Source organism: Grus americana, chromosome 1 (assembly GCF_028858705.1).
Source record: "Grus americana isolate bGruAme1 chromosome 1, bGruAme1.mat, whole genome shotgun sequence".
In the NCBI taxonomy this organism is placed as follows: domain Eukaryota; kingdom Metazoa; phylum Chordata; class Aves; order Gruiformes; family Gruidae; genus Grus; species Grus americana.
The window spans coordinates 16,586,752-16,604,441 of record NC_072852.1 but is presented as its reverse complement, the minus strand read 5'-3'; the positions used below and the strand labels follow the sequence as shown (position 1 = coordinate 16,604,441).

General features: G+C 44.5%; 1 protein-coding gene across 1 annotated transcript in view; it reads right to left on the bottom strand.

Moving 5' to 3' along the window:
• The window catches only part of SLC2A13 (solute carrier family 2 member 13), a 173,015-nt gene extending 160,225 nt beyond the window's left edge, over positions 1 to 12,790 (bottom strand). Inside the window, exon 1 of the mRNA XM_054843980.1 lies at positions 11,900 to 12,790. Coding sequence (XP_054699955.1) covers positions 11,900 to 12,455 — 556 coding nt within the window. The 5' untranslated portion in view covers positions 12,456 to 12,790. The remainder of the gene's footprint in view (positions 1 to 11,899) is intronic.
• Between the last annotated feature and the right edge of the window lie 4,900 nt (positions 12,791 to 17,690).

Below are 17,690 nucleotides of genomic sequence, written 5' to 3'. Positions count from 1 at the left end.
AAAACAACAATAGAGCTTGGCCTAAAAATTATGCCTCAAAACTACAGCTTTTTCAGAAGCACACACACTGTTGGACATGATAATATTTTGTTTACCCTAGCTCGTAAAACTGCAGTCTGGGGTCAGGAGAGGAGGGAAGCCCTAAACCTGCAGAACAGCAAGATGCACAGAGGTAATCACACAGAACATACAGGTGTAGACAACTATTGTGCCCTGCCCCAAAGTTAGATTTTAAGATTAATAGTACCTTCTCGTCCAAGGTTTCAAAGAATTTAGTAAAGTACATTCCCCCTCACTAAAAGAGAAGTTGCCATTATTTGTGTAATGCTTCACTCAATGTGTGCCCAGATTTCTGCTATATGCACCAATGATTTTTTCCGGGAACATGCCAGTCAATCATTACAAGAGAAAAGATCTACATTCTGTGCCTTATTTCTCCTCCTACCAAAAAACTATATACAGGACAAAACCAGACCCCAGTATTCAGCTCAAAACATTACCACAGTGATTGAAATCGCCTATGTACAACATTTAGTCTTTTCCACCCCATTCTTCAAGATTCTGAAGTTGTCCATAGCTCTGGCTTCCCATTCGTACCAAGCTGTCCCAACGTGAATTGGACTGGGGAGGTCAGCAGCGCCTACGATTAATGCAGGAGCAGGGAGTCTATGAGGCAAAAGACTTAGCTGCTGAACTCCATAGTGAATAAAACCAGACTTACTTTTTCCCCTCAGGCAGATTCCCCTTTCCTGTGCTGACATAGCTACCACTGACCTCAACAGTCCAATAATCAAGGACCTGCGAACAAACCAAAAAGGTCACTTCTATGCAAACATTTGCTGAAGTGCATGTTTAAGTTACACACAGCTTTGGTGTTAACCAGTACTTACTCCATGCTCTACATCATCTATTACCACACTGCCTCTCTCCGATGTTAGGCTCTCCCTAGGATCCATCATTGCTCCAACCAATCCTAAAAAAATTAACCAACCAAATCAAGAGAGCAAGTACTTAGTGGCGAGTCCCATCTATTTTATCTCCTTAACCTCACAGATTAAACAAAACTTCCTAGGTGGGCAGCTACAAACAGAAAATTAAGTTCAAAATAACAGTTAGGCAGAGTAAGTCCTAATACAGCTAGGAATAACAAATATAGCACATTGATCTGAACCTTAATTACACAAAAAATACCAAAAGCAGCAGTGTTTCTCTTCTATTATCACACATTAGACAATTAGATTCCAAAGGAGTACTAGCTCTGACTCAAGACATCTGACTTTGGGGTCCTGATACACCATCCTCCATCAACTATACCAGAATTTAGGCTCCCAACTCTCCCTGTTCCCACCTGCACTCCAGTTAGATGTTCAAACAGGCAGCAAAAACACTCCCTGCCTCCAACACCCCATGCAGGCTCTATGTTGTAATTATCTTTCTAGATTTCTGAAGTTGCTCCAGCCTCATTGTCACAGCTTTCATCAATATATTTAGTTATCAACCACTTTTCTTATAAAAAGATCAGGAATAAGTAATTTATCAAACATATTTATTAGCTCCAATACACAGCTTTTGCATTCAACTTTCTCTGGGCACCTTTAAGATTATTTTTTTCTTCCACAATTCCCTGATAATTTTTGCTGCTGAATGGTGCCTATGCTACAACTGCCGGTTCAGCAGCATGAGAGAAAACTGCTCAGAAAGTAGCTGTCTTCAGCATCAGGATCACCTAACTCTTTCTTAAGGAAATTTCTGAATCCTGACTGCCTGTTCATTTCTGAATGTGCAGCTGAAGAGACAGTAAATCCACAACTGTATTTTCTCCAGGTTAAGTACTGCTGGTTCACCCAGGATTAGAGCTGTCAAAAAGTAATGGGCTGCACTATTTGAATCTTTCATAATATTGGTTAAAATCCCACAGAATCACAGATAACTACCAAGTATTGTAATACTATTACATGCTTCAGACAAGAATCAATGGTAATTTGGGGGAGGAAAAACAGAGGGGTGGGAACAGGAGCTCCCCGTATCCAGCAGTTGGTCTGTTCTGGCTTTGGAGGCTGAACCGCAGGGCATGGGAACAGAATGGCCCCAGTGCCCCTTCTGCCTTCCTGCTCCTCTGGGCACAGCAGCTCTGCTCTGGTACTGCCCTAGGGAAAAGGAGGAATGCCTGCAGCTCCACTCCTCCCTCGCCCTGGGAAGGACCTGGCTGAACTGCAGAAGGCAGAGCACAAATCACAATTACTACTGTCATTTTCAAATACTACCAATACCTAATTTTTTTTTCTATTTGATTACAATAAATGTGATTGATAGCTTATGAATGACGGCACTGCTCTGATAGTAATGTATCAGCCGTAACAACATGAAGTCATTTAATGACACTTACTTAAGGTCACCTTCATGTTTCTATGACTGTGTCGGCATGAAGAAAAGAAGAGTCAGACAGGAACAACCAACAGGTTGGGGGGGCGGGGGGAAAAAACAGAAATCCTACATCTACCTGTTCATTATGGGTGCAATCAGTTCAAGATGGACTTAAATTTCAAATCGTTGGTGCCTTCAAGGAGGCCTAAGTTCAAAGGTCTTATCTGTTGAACCAACAGTAGGAGCGTTAAAACTACAAAAATAAACCTGGAAAACTATCAGAAGTTACTAAGCAAGACGGGGAAGTGATAATAGCACAAGACAGACAAATAAAACAGCCTCTCTGTATTTGTTTAAAAGAACAGCATAGAGAAAGTTGTTCCTTTAGGATTTCTCAGGGAACTCCACACAGCCCTGGTGGGGCTACTTTTCAATATATTTTTTTCTTCTTCTTCTTGGCTGGAAATCCCAGCCAGGAAAGAGATTTAAGAAATGCAAATGTTATAAGTAATAAAAGATAAAGGTCTAGGCAATTCAGAGGAGAAAGATTTGTAGGTAGATTGTTCAAGGCTTTATAGGGTTTCTATACTGTTCTGGCACAGAATGTGTATTTGAGAGAAAGAACGGGAGAGAATTTCTTAGAAGCAATCAGAAATTAAAGACCTTCACATGCCAGTGATCACTTCAGCAGAAGTTTCTCTCACAGCAGCACTGACAGGAACACGTTCCCAATTTACAAGACCGCACACCCCACCAGCATGGTCAACACAACATGTGTAACACCAGGCATGCTCTGCTGTTCTTTCCAACTTGGAACACATCTCTCTGGGTTTCCACAGTAGGACAGGAAAGCAGAAGAGCTGTGGCTAAGCACAAAGACATCCCTAATGCTTACTTCCAGGTGCTGGAAAATAATCTTCCTTTCCCAAAGTGATTATGTCCATAGGTCCATTAAAACCACAATTACTGGGTTTGCTTTCCTGAAAGCTTGCAAAAGAAGCAACAGTGGAGAAAACCATGCGCATGAGGCTCCTGACCAAAACAGAATGGAAACAGAAGGGCTGTTACTCCTTGTTTCTGTCCAAGACAGAAAATGTTAGCCTGCAGAAACTCCTATTGTGGGAAAAGACTGGAAAATGCTTGTCCTAGGGGTCTCACTCATGGTATAGGTTTCTAAAGCTATTTAATTTTGTCTAGACTATGAAAATATGGACTATTGCCAGGTGGATCTAATATTGGATAGACATTTTTGGTTACACAGCAGATCCTCTAGCATTTCTGGCATCTTCCTTTTTTGTGTCTATCGTCTGGACATCGACAATCACTTCATTACTGCCTCAGAGGCAACCGAGCAGGCAGCTGTATGTGCTTGGCTGGCTGTTGATTCTATTAGAGAGCTCCTCAATGCTACCAGCTGGCATGAGACCTGTGAAAACTCAGACCTTCTCCAATACAGGGTGTTGAAGAGAGACCAAAAAGTTCCAGATATGAAGCCTGAAGCAACTGCCTCCCAGAGAAACCCCGCTTCTCCCTTATGACCGTTCAGCCTGTCAGTCCATGTGCTAAAAGCATCAGGTATCACCAGGGTTTTCCACACTGCCCGGAAAATCTTTTTGCCTTGAATTGCCTCATCACTCAGGAGCAGAAGTGGAATGCACTCGTTGATGTAAAATGCTTACTAGTAAAGGACAAGCCCCAAGGTCAGTGCCAAGTGCTTCTGGAAAACACCACCTCTAATGAGAGTCAGGAAGCCTTTCAGCTTAGCAATGGAGTGCAAACCTCCTCCAAAGAGCTGCTCCCCTGCTGAATTACTCTGGGAAAATTAGGGAGAGGGGAAGAAAAGCTCAAGCAGAGAAGCTGGGGTGACAGCTCCTGAATATATGCAACTGGAAGATCCACCTCAAGGGGAGAGGACCCCTGAGGGACAACTAAAGGACAAACCCAAGGTAAAAAGTTGCATGTATCAATAAACATACACCTTTTTTATTTTAAATCCACACAACTGCTTCGGTGCCTGAGCCCACGAACACAATGGCCACACAGAGATGGCTGAACTCCCAGGAAAGTCAACGCAGGAGCAATCCCTAGAGCACACGTGGGACTTCAAACAAAGATTCGATGCTTGAAGGGGAGGAACATGAGAAGCAAGTCTATCCCCAGTTGCAGAAGAGGCAGGCTTCAAGCACCCTTGGTATTTACCCAAATAAGAGACCAAACCAAGGGGAAGTCGGGACCACGTTTGCTAAAACCATGGCTGAAAGCATGCTGTGGCTGATCCACAGCCAGTCAGACGTGCGGGGGGACCCCAAGGTCACAGTGTTAATTTTCATCCACGTAGGCAGCATGTCCATACAGGACTCGCGAGGGAAGAAGGGACAGACTCCCTGAGCTAGGAAACCCAGCTTCAGTGACTGGGTATATAAACAGTCAACATGAGAAACCACTCATGAAAAATTCACCTTCAGAACAGGCACTTGCTTTGAATAAATCCTTAATAAAACCACATGTCTTAAACCTCCAACAAATCAATGCAAGATCAGAAATGGAAAGAACAGGAAAATACGTTTTTTAAAGCTTCATTTCTTCAATTATAATAAGCAAAATACATTTTAAAAGAGTTTGCATTCAAGTTGCATCATAAGACCTAGAAAAAGGTGGTTTAGCTAAAGCAGTGAAATGGCCACACAGCTATCCATAGCTCTCTACACACAAGATCTCTACAACACATTTAATAATTGCTTCTCTTGCTATTTGTTCACAGGCATAATCGTTCCAAAAGAAACCAAAGGGAGAACTCTGCTCCCCTGATTTTCAGCGGTCACTCGTTTTAGGCTTTCAGCTCCAATGACTGTCCCACCTGACCCAGCCTCCTCACAAGCTTCACACCAGCAACACTGACTGTACAGGTCAGATACAAAAACTCAGCTCTTAACCAATGAAGACCTGTAAAACAATTTTGCAAACAAAGCTATCCATCAGGCTCATTATACCTCCGTGGTACCAGCATGCAGCACAGCCACAGTCATCCAGTTTGAGTCCAGCCATCTTAAGTAGCAAACAGCTACAATTTTCAGGACTTCCATAGGATTTGCAACCCAAAAGCTTACCATTTTTCATGGAATAATCCCTAAGATTCCTCAAATACTACATTTTAAAAGAAATTAATGCATTTAGAAATACAATATAGTCTATAAAAATCCACTTAAGAGCATACAGCTGCTATAATTAATTATCTTGAAGTCTACTGATAATAAGATAAGGAAAAAAGATAATTTAAAAGCCTCCCTTCTTTTTCGCATCTACTTTCAGTGCTTTTCCTCTTTTCATTGCTTCTCAGGATAAAATTGGTAAAGTACATACTAGTATGCTCAGAATAAAAATTAAGTGCATATTCTGACAGCGCACAGGAGAACACAGCAGTGCACAGGAGAAGACTTGCTTCTTGGACTGTCCTCAGATGTCCTGCCTTGTGCCTGTGCTGATGGGACTGGGATAAGCTTCAGCCAAACAAGTCACTCAAATCCAAGAGTTCCAGCTGAATGATTTGCTGTCTTTAACATCATGGTAAGTGGATGCCACTGGTCTCTTGTTCCTGCAGCAAACAAAGCATTTTGAAAATAAGCCCACCTATGGTGCCCACATGAATTTTTCAAGATAGGTAAGCTGCCTAGGTTTAAACACTGCAAGCTTCCTTCAAGTTGCCTTTTTGTAAGGAGTAAAAGGATCACAAAAGTTTCAATTTTATGTCACATATGAACTGGATGCATTGGATTTTTTCCAAAATGAACAAAAATACTTAAAATACAACAGGAATTATGTTCTGATAGAACAGTTTGACCACGTACAGGGAAAACTATTTTACAAGATTCCCATGTTTTAAAGACAGAAAATCAATGTCAAGGTTTATGAACTATGGGATTATTATTTTTTAAGTTAAACAAAAACAGCAGCAAAAAGCCCAAAACAAAAGTAAAAAAAACTAAAACAAAACACCATGCTTATGACTTTAAACAGTTTCTAGAAGAATCGAAAGTCCAAAAATTCTCTTAGATGTAAGTCTGTGCTTAATATTTTATTCTGAAATCGTCACTAAATATTTACCAAAGGTAGCAATATTTATGTATAAATTGCTGATCTTTTTGTATTACACTGTCAGACAAAACAAGAATGGAGTCAGTGCTTGTTGACATGACAGTGAACTGAGCATAGCACTGTGTATCCTGTCCAATGCACACAAACTTAGAGGACTTCAAAATATACAGTTTTTCATCTTAATGTAATCCTGGTAACCTGCAAGATCACAGCTCGAGTCAGAAGCTAATGTATCCTCTCAGATGCTTTTGCACAAGAACAGATTAAGATCTTAAAATGCAGAGGTCCAACCCTGAGCACACACAGTAATGTCAGCAGCTACAGATCCTGGAAACTTGGGCGAGCATCTCTGATCAGTGGCAGTACAAGAGTCGATTCCAACAACATGGCTATTTGTCTCTCCATTCCCCTCCATCCATACTACAAGCTTATATTAACAAACCACTGTCTCTGGAGGAAAAAACAGCCTATGAATCTCTGGATTGAAAATTCTAAGCATCTGCCAGAAGCAGCATGGCATATTTGGGGGCTGAGGGTGACTTTCCCCTCCAAAATGTACTAAGGTATAAAGTCCTTTTAAAAAATCTGGCAGACACTCATTTATAAAACCAGACTGAAGCTTTGGAGCTTCCCATGGGGGATTGCGAGGGGGTGGGGAAGAGATGTATCTGTAATTTTTTCCAAGACAAAAATACACAGCACCTGAAAAAGCTCAGTAGTACACTAAAAAAAAAAAAAATAAAACAGCACACATATCCTCATCTTTAATAGGCAACAGGTCATACTAGTTATTTTCCAATATTTTCACAGCATACATGGTAGTTCAGCTGATACAGTGGACCTTTATTTAACCACTGTAAAGATGACACAGAGCTGGTACTACATGACACAGGTCCTTTGGTTAAATTTGGTTATTTTTGTTATTTGCTACCGGACCTTACTGTCAGTAGAAACCAGTCCCACCAGGGGAGCCCTGAACCATATGCCAGCAGTTTGCGCTCCTGCCTAATTCTATGTACAATCTTGTTTTCTCTGCTCAGAAAATGACCTACATATGCAGTAAAACGATGCTACCAGGAACACTACACGTCACATTCAAATACAGCCTTTAAAAAAAAAAAATACTACAGACATTTTGGGTAGAAAGCAAACACTGAGCAACAGGCTCATGTTCTGAAGATATAGCACATACCAGCAAAGACAGGGGTCAGAGAGAAGACCAGGCACTTAACCAGTCAGGTCTCCATTGCATTGCAGACCTAGTAACAAAGAGCGTACACACAGAGCAGTCCTGAAAAGTAACCCTGCGTTCACAAGGGCTTGGGTATTGTGTCCATTAAGTAACACCTAAGCCACACATTGAATAAGAAAACAAAACACTTAAGAGCTCATCATTAATTGAACACCATCTATTCTGCATGCTGAACAAGACAGGAGAATCTAATCATCCAGTTAATGATTGTACATTAAGATAGAGATCAACTCTGCACGAGCCAGCTTAATTCTGTCACTTCCTGAACTCTGTGCAGCTCAAACAGCTTTTCTTTCACAGCTGGTACATAAATGTTCTTGAAAAAGTGATCTGAACAGCACACTACCTGAAACACCATGCTAACACCCACATACATCAGCCGCAGGCTTAAAACCTTCAGCATCCTCAGATGACGGATAAACTGCTCCCATTGCAGACTGGTGAGTGGTGGAAACGCATCTGGCCAATGGGTTCAGACAACAAAGTGACTGGAATATTAGGGCACTGGACCAATTACACTCTAAGAAAGAAGTGACTCTGCAAACATACCTATGTGTTATTATCCTTTCAAGTCTCTATTACGTTTAGTCCCAGTGCTTACTTTACTCACTCTCCACCTCCCTTCTCACAGCAGCAGGTTTTCGCTCTCGTCTATGGCCTCGCCTAGCTGCAACCTTGGGTGTTTCAGTTCTGGCCTGTCCTCAGACTTTGGCAGGACAGACCAAAGGTGAGCCAAGTGAAGAACCTGGCTTTCCTGCCAAGCGTGCAAACTACAGCAGCCAACACCAGGCAAACCTATGTTGACCCTCAATCCCGTACCAAGCGTTGCTGGTCAGCCTTCAGCACCAGGCTAAGGCGTTTAGCATTATCAGATGCAAAAGGTCCAAAATGCTTTGTACCAATGACATTTTTCCTACAAACCGCTATCGAGCACATGTGATCCAATTTCCTAAATGTTTGAGTTTTGCCCACATTTGCTGTAGTGAATATTCACCCAAATGTTGCACTCCTGACACCAGGCTCAGCCAAATTCCTAAAGAGTCAGGGACACCAGAACTGCTTGGAAAGGGGCAGGCACAGAGGGAGGGAATGATGGCCATAGTTCTTATGAGCTATGTATTTAGAAATTCAGAGCTGAAAAGATCTAAGCATATTCTGAGCCCATGCTGAACATGGTTTTCTTTTTTTTTCTTTTTTTTTTTATTTGCATTCCCTATATTTTGTATTTATATTAGGGTGAGGGAAGGGAAGGGAAGGGGAAAGTAACTGTTTTCAACCATAAAAATCTATTCAACATTTGCATAAAAGAGGACTTTGGATTGTCCTTGAGAGAAGGTCTTTATTTTCCAGAAACATCTCCTCCTGTAATTGCTGGGGAGAAAAGGAGAGTTTTTCTATCTCAAAACAGCTCTACAGAAAATGGTAAGAAACAGACAAGACAGACAATGAGAGATGTTCCTCATTTCAGCATATATACTGTGGTTTTCATCCTTGAAAGTTCAACTGTAGCCCTTTATAAGTCACAGTCACGAGAAAAATGGCCATTTTCTCACATGCACGCAACTAACACAGATCTGCGCTGTACCAGCCAGGGTGGAATGAAGTCCCATAGGTAACCACCACTGCATCTGCTTTTACAGCACCTCAGTACTGCCTGCGACACAGTAATTCATTTATTAAATGCAAGTGAATGCATATTTCTAGAGTAGATCTCTTGATGTGCAGTTGGCAGAGAGCTACAGGAAAGAAACCTCAAAAACGTATAAAATTTTGCACAGTTAAGAAGTTTTTACTGGTTTGCAGGTAGGAAAGCGTTTCGTAACACTACACCACTGCACCCTTATATTTCAGCAGTTGCATTGTCACTGAAGTCTCACATTACTGAGTGACCTCCTTACACCAACACTAGGAAGTTCTTGCTCACTGTGGGCAGTAAAATGATAGTCAGAGGGCTCCAAGAGAAGAAAGGGAAGAAACTGGTTAAAAGTTCCACCAATTTCTAATGCCTTCATGAAAATATCCAGGCTCCCTCTGCTGGGATATTTAGTGTAGATTGTTGCAGTATGTTATATGAGAACAGTTTTGAACCACAACTTTTTATTTTTCTTTTGTAAAATAAACCTTGTTAGGATTGGACTCTGCAATTCTTGGAGTCTCTTGTGATGCTTCAGTGAAAACAGTTTAAGGTAATGCTTTGTTTCTGGCCATAAGCTCTATCACATAAAGAAGAGCAACCTTTGATGAAAAGGAGAAAATACCATAATTTTTAAAATACAAATTAGTGTCTTTGTGCTCCAAAATCCTCAGAACGTTTCTGAGTCCTTACTTCAGCTCTCCAGAGCCCGAGCAGAACCATTGTCTCCGTCCCTGGTGTAGAAAGAGGCAAAAGAGAGATCTCTCTCCCCAGCCCACACAAGAGATCTACGGCTGTACTAAAGAATAGCCCCTAGCTCCCAGTTTCTACTTCTGTGTTTCATATATTAATTATATTAAGCCCCAAGTCTCATATCCCTCCAACAATACCAATGTCATTTATTTGCACCACTGTAAGACAATTCCAACATGCCTATGTATCTCTCTGCAAGACACACATACACAAGAGTCAAGCAAACCATCCATCCCTTTCCTCTCTCTTCCTCCTGAAGTTATCAATGTAACCAGTTACAGTCAAAGAACACGAGAAGCTTTACAAACATAAAAAGACGTCAAATTTGATCTTTTTAGTATCTACCACTAAATGTATGTACCACATATTGCCATCAAAATACCTGTTCTACCACCTCATAATCAAATTTAGTTTTCTTGTCTCCTGAACATTGTAACAAATGTTATCAACATTCTGCAGACTGAAGTCTTGATTTAAAAAAAAAAAAAGCATGTGGGGTAGCATTTAAAAAATAAAAAAGAACCACCCAACCTGTGGCAGGAAAACTGCAATCTGAAGATGTCCCTTACCGTACAGGAAAACCAGCATGAGCCCTTTCAAGGACAGAGCCAACTTTATTTCTGACAGCCCTTATTATGACTCACTAACTTTTCTCCTTAATAAGGCCACAAATTGCATCACAGCAAGTCTGTCTATAACAAGCCAGAGAATTCAAAAAATTTTTCAATGGCTAAGACATAGAACTTTGCTATGCTGAGGAAAACAAGTCTAATTCTCAATTTGTCCTGTGGCTTTTAGATAGGAAGATCACAGTAAGCAAGATTTACTTTTTTTTCTTATACATACAAGGACTCTGAATGACCTCCTGCAGCCCATCTTGGATGATGATTATCATTCAAATTACTGCCTGACAGGATGGCAGCTGCAGAACAACCAAAATTCCAGGGATATTTAGGATACAGTTGGCACAGAAACTAGTCCCAAATGTTAATGGAAACACTTCTCAACATTTCAAGTTCTTTGGGACAACTATAAAGTTCTACCAGAATCTAGTGCTTGCAAGTTATGCAACACATATAGGAAGGCAGCCTAAGAGCAGCAATTCATATTCAGTTCTGCAGAATGCTATTAACGAAACCCAAAGCCTTCCAAAGCAAGTGTCATCTCATTTGACCACAGACCACTTCATTTGGGACCTCATTTGGTCCCAAAAGCATTCCTTCAGTGCCCAATGAAAAGGAAAGCTGTGTGGGGAATTAGAAGAGAGGTATTTACAGTTCAGAAAGCCAGGCATGATCTCCTCCTCGCTCCTGACTTCCCAGAACCCCCAGAAATGCAAAGCTTACGGTGTGCGCTGTTGACACTGACAGACCACCCTAAAGACGAATTGCAGAAAGGATGCGAGACCATTCTCCCCGTGCAGAAACCAGACAACTCTCCCCTAAACCGGGCTAGGACTACACCCCCTGTAAGTAACACCAAGAGGGCAAGCACACACTCTCTCCCTTCCCACGCCCCGCCGCGATGGCCGGCAGACCCCTCTCCGGACCGCATTGCTATGCGTTGCCCTGGCCAGCAGCCGAGCGCTTCAAACCCGCCGCTGCGAGAACCACGGGGGCCAATGTTCGCCTTTTGTTTGCGGGCTGTCTTACATAAACGGGAGGTGGACGCGCGGGTTTTAGGCTCGGTTAAACCTGCCTCCCGTGGGAGCTTTTCCCCGCCGGGGCAAGAGCTGGGGTCCCCCCGGGGAGCAGGGCGGACACGGGGCGGGAGGGAAGGGGTGTGCTGCAGCAGCCGGCACTCACCGATGCCCAGCCCCACCACCACGCGTCCCCCCAGCAGGGTCTCCTTGTCGCGGGCGGCGGCCAGCACGCCGGCCCCCGCCGTGAAGAGGCCGCTGGCCAGCAGGATGCAGGGCCGCCGGCCGCACAGCCCGTTGAGGACGCCGCCGGCCAGGGCGGAGAGGGCGGCGGCGCCCACCGTGCTGGAGACGAGCAGCTCCTGCCAGAGGGCGTCCAGGTTGAGCTCCCTCTTGAGGAGGAGCAGGGCCCCCGACACCACGCCGGTGTCGTAGCCGAAGAGGAAGCCCCCCAGGGCGGAGAAGACCGACACCACGTAGACGAAGCCGGGGGTCTCGTCCTGCTGGAACTGCCGCCGCGCCGCCCGCTCCAGCTCGCCGCCCGACGCCGCGCTGTTGAGGCTGGAGCACGACTCGGCGGCGATGAGGCTCCGCTCGCCCGCTGCCGCCGCCGCCGCGCCCGAGCCGGCGGAACCGTCCGCCTGCTGCCGCCGCTTCTCGCCCATCAGGTTGCTCAGGCTCCGCAGCGTGTACTCCACATTGTCGCTGGCCTTGCGGGACATGGGACGGCCGCGGCGGCTCCCGCCCCGGCCGGGGGAGGGCAGGGGACTGAGGCGGGCAGCTGCCGGGCAACTCTGGCTACGGCGGCGGGGCGGCGGCGGCTGCTGCTGCTGCTGCTGCTGGCGCCACCTGTCCTCGCCTCGCCCGCCCCTCTCAGGCCGCGCTCAGCCGGGTCACATAGTCCACCCCGCCGCCGGACAGACTTGAGGGGAAGTTGCCCGCCGCGTCTGCCGCTCCCAGCGCCCAGGCGGAGCTGGAGGCGGAGGCGGGCGGGGACAGCAGCGAGCGCGGCCCGGCGGGCGCCAGGGGGCGGGCCCGGCCGCCCCCTCTGCTCCGCTGTGGCGCGCACTACTGCGCAGACTCAGTCCACAGCGCCTGCGTACTAAGCGCCGCGACGCCGCCGGCCTCGCCCGCTCGTCCTCACGGGAGTTGCTGGCAAGTGTCGGGGCCGGCGTGTTGCGCTTGGAGACGCCGGGATAAGGAAGGAAGCCGGCCGGCCGGCCGGCTAGCTAGCCAGCCAGCCAGCCAGCCAGCCAGCCGCCCAGGCAGCCGCCCAGGCAACGCCAGAGCCGCCCAGGGGGGCAGCTCCCGCAGCCCGCCGCGGTGGTGGCACTGGGGCGGGGGGTGTTGCTGCTGGGCAGTCCCTGTCCGTTGCGAGGTGGAAGGGGCTGCCGGCCTCGCCCGCCTCCCTGCGCGGCTTCATCGCTCTGCCGGGGGCGCGTTGGCCGAGCGGCTGGCATGCGTAAAAATCCCAGTTAATTTAATAACTAGATCATTTTAATAGAGACAGCATTTAAAGTTCGCATTGAAATTTTCTAAAGTGCTGGGTGACAAAGAAAAGGAAAATTTCGACCAGTTGATCAGAGAGGCGCTAGTTTGTTACCGTATAGAAGAAAAGTTTGGAGCTTGTTCACATGTTTATACTTCAAGCGGAGCATAGATAATCCCATCTTTAAGCGGTTTTGGGAGGGATTTTCACCAGGAGGAAGACGAAGATCCGGTCGGAGCAGAGCCCGGGGGAATCCTGTCAGCGCTGGCGGGGGAGCGGCGCCCTCTGGTGGCGGGGGCGCGACAGCGACATGTCCGTTTCCTCGGGAAACCGGGGGAGCGCTCCGGCTGCGATGCAAACATACGGAAAAAAGAAGTCACATCAGAATGTTATCGCTTGCGCTTCATTCTGTGTATAGTGGCACGTATTAAAGTAAACAAAATTCTCCTCCTGACCTGACTGTCTTCTGTAAAGATCCTCGTAATGAGGCCAGCCAGTAGATGGAGAATTTCAGTAAGTAATTGGATCAGTTATTCCCAGCCCAAACCTTGTGAACAGTACTAGTCATGTAAATTTAAAAATTAGAAGAGGGAGCGAAGTCCAGTGTGGCCAGCTGCACACAGCCTCTTTGGTGGTTTGTCTCTGCCTCAGAGCAAGCTGTGAAATGCTAATACTGTGGTCCGGATAATACCAACTAAATAAAATAGTGAGCTGTAGTTACTAAAATGAATGAGAATAACAGTTGTGTATGTAGTTAATCCAGTTAGTGACAGATGTGGCAGTGGACTTATAACAGGTCAGCTTCCACATTTGAACACGTGAGAAGCCCGAACTAGGTAAAAACTAAACACATGTTAACATTCAGTTATTTTTAATCAAGATTTGGATAATATGGTGTGATTGGCACAGACCATTCCTTATTCCTTTACAGACCATTAGGGCCCAAGCCAGCACTAGAGCAAGAAACAGTTCCGGGTTGTAGCATCAGGAATGAAGTTACGTTGTGCTACAAGAATCTGTCCCCTCAGGTCCAGCAACTCTCCGTGAGCAGACTGGCTTACATTTCTACGACGACATCAGGAAAGAGCGCTGTAATGTTCCAGAAGTCTCCAGACTTGCCCGACAAGCACAGCACTCAATACTTTTTATATGTAAGCCCCAAATAAAAAATATGGGACACAGTGCATTAAACAGAAAATATTCACACCAAATCTCTAGCCAGCTAGAAGGAATACTTTCACAGAATATTGTCACAACAGCTGGCTATCAGAAAAACAACCTGTCTTTTTAACAGCCATCTCAGAAGCTGGAGGCATTCTGTATGTTAGTTAATAGAGACTCAAGAGAGCTAACAAAAAGCTTTTTTTTTTTTCCATTGCTGGCCCAACACAATCACAAACAGATATAATTTCTCATCAGATCATGCTGTCAAGCTTAGTTCTTAAAAGGATTCCCTGAAGAAACACAACAAAGGAGTTCAGCTGCAGGACATGCGACACTGAAGACTGACGTCATGAGAAAGAGGGAGGATTTGTTTGGTTTGCCTGTAGATTTTCATTATTGTGATCATCTCTCCATAGTACTGGATTTCTGATAAGAGCTGACTTATAAATGATTTCACAGTAATGCAAAATGTAGTAGGAGTGATTTTAGTAATCTAAGATGGGGGGGGCAGATCCAAGGAGGATTTGGGTGGATTTTAGGCATACCATTATGCTTTCAAGAGATTAAATGTTTAATTGAAACACTGTTTAAATTTGCAGCACTGCCTCATTCTCTCCTTTAAGGTGTGTTTGGACAATTGTTTGTCAGGTGATGTTGTGAACTAGATCAAAGAACTGGTCCAGCTTTAAGAAACTCAATGTTTTGTGTTTCAGCCGAGAACAGGAATAATTACAGGATTTTACTGGTTTTATATTGTTGATACATGGCATACCTCAGAAAATTTCTTCCAGAAAACTACTAAGCGCTTTGTGCATGTGCCCAGAACTCCCCCAGACCTGAGTAGCTGGGAGTTAGCGCCTGTCTCTTTGTTGGCACTCAGAAGGAGGTGGATGAATGCCTAAATCTCCTGGAGACTTCAGTCCAGCCAAGATGCACAGCGAGATGCTGTAGGTCTTTTATGTGATAGCCTAATGGTTGAGAGCCTCACCCAGGAAGTGGGAGACCCGAATCACAGATTTGCTTCAGCCCAGGAGGATTTAAATCTCTCCCTCATCTCTCAAGAAGATTGTAGGTTAAATGGGGAAAAGATGGATTCTTAAAGGAAATGAAATTACTGTGCAGACAAGGCTGTAAGAGCCATGGGGCTAGACAGACAGTGAGGCAGAAGAGGATCTGAATCTGTGGCAGAAGAAGGTCCAGCCTTGTCAGTGCTGGTTATATTATTTACATGCAGCTGTGGTTGCATTAAAAAAGAGAATAATACAAGGAGCACATCCCCAAACCAAGAATTCTTCCCATCTCAGTCAGTGCTGTGGGGGTAGGCACGAGGGCTTTAGCCTCATGTGGGATTTAGCAATACAGTCTGCAACCTCTTGTGGTTTTAGGCTCCTGAACTAATATGTTGTTCGTTAGTATTATGACGCTTTAAAACCTCATAAGCAACCTGCTCTGATACTCACATTATTTTACCACAAACAGAGTTGCTATGTAAGTTGAGAAATACCACTGTATTGGATTGAGGGAAGTCACCTAGCTGAATATGCAGAAAAGATCATCAAATACCATTTATAGTAGCAGCAGCAGCTTATGTAATGTCTGAAACCTTGGAAAAGCACTGATAGTAATGCCAAAACCTTTTCTTACAAGTTAAGTTTGCGTGTAGTTCTCAAGGTTCAGAAACCTTTTGTCTCCACAGAATTATACATTATCGGTGTGCCAAGGAATGTGGTTAGGTACCATTTTATATGGAAAGTATTTCTGCCCTCTGACAAGACAAAAACCCCGATCCTGGATGACATCAGTTCGCTGAGTTTGTGAATATGTACTGGTAATATAAGGTTGGGACTATAAGGAATATTCTAGTTTAAAAAAGTAAAACAGGAACTGTAAATAGGAATTTAACACTAGAAACAATTTGAAATGAGCTGTGTATTGCCTTAAAACTTGCTTTTGTTGCAAAGCTCATTCTATTCTCTTAATGTTGTTTGGTCTCTTTGGAAAGAAGACACTTTCAGATATATGTCATAGTTTTCTGATCCCCATCTAACATTCCTTTTCAGGCCATTTTCACTATCTTGACAGAGTCATTTTGTTCATTTAGCTGTCTGCATCTCTCTCAGCTCTCAATGCAGCATTAGTTGTTTGTAGTCCTTCCAGAGTTTGCTTTGGGCTCTCCTTTATATGCACAGATCCCGATTAGACCCTACTCCAATATCTCAACAGAAGTCGCCCTTCGTATACGCAAGCTCCCCTCAACTGGACGCTGTTAGGTGGGACTTTAGTTCCTGGCTGTCCTGGCTGCAGGGTGACTTTTAGCCAATTATTTACTTTCTACCTTGGTTATCTGAATCTGAAAACTGGGACAACACTATTCACCTCCTCTGTAAAATCCTTTAAAAATGAAAGTAACGTCGGAATTTATTAGTAAGGAACCTGCCAACACCATCCTACTGGTCAAGTGTTGAGAGATGAATTGCTTAACAAGTAGGAAGAGTTCCAGTATTAGCACTGGAAAAGGGTGTGGATGATTATGACTGCAGAGAGAAGCTGACAAAACCGTGGGATGACGCAGTCCTTGCCTGACAGGCAGAGCTGGCAGCAGTACAGCTAAGGTTGCCCAAAGCTTCACACCGCAGGCTGTTTTAATCCCATGTCACTTCACCAAAGTAATCATCTGAGCTCACATTTTGCATCATTGCTCGCTCTCTCTCATGCTGAATATATGAATTCCAGCAAACCCACTTCAGACCCATTGAAAATGCAATTGTAAGAAACACGTGGGTTTTGAAGTTAAATTTTTCTATTTTTAAGATCTCCAGCTTTTTCATGCTTTAGAGCAGGGACTCGATTTTTGGCAGGAGAATAGTTCCTTTCTGCCTTTGGCTGTCAAAAGAAAGCTCTAACGAGATTTGACTGAAACAGACCCTCTGACGGAGTCAGCAGCAACATGTGTGGGATTTCGCGTGCTGCCAAATCCACGTGTGCCCCACGCGGCTCTGCAGCCGTTAAACTGATAGCTGCGTGCTAACCTCTGTGTAGGCGTCCAGAGGTGAGATTCAGGCAGCCCATTTAAATGCGCTGCTTTAAAAATCAGGGCCCAACGTGTGCTGAGAGCCAGTGGAGGTGCAAAATGGAAGGGGGGAAAGACTTATTCTTGCACAATTTTGAATTTTATTTGGACTTTTATTATTGTACAATTTGGAATTTTTATATTCACATACTTGAAAAGATGGTTTGCCATGTTACAAGCCTTACCAAGCCATTACTGCCCTATAAAAGTTATAACTACTTAGTTATGACACCT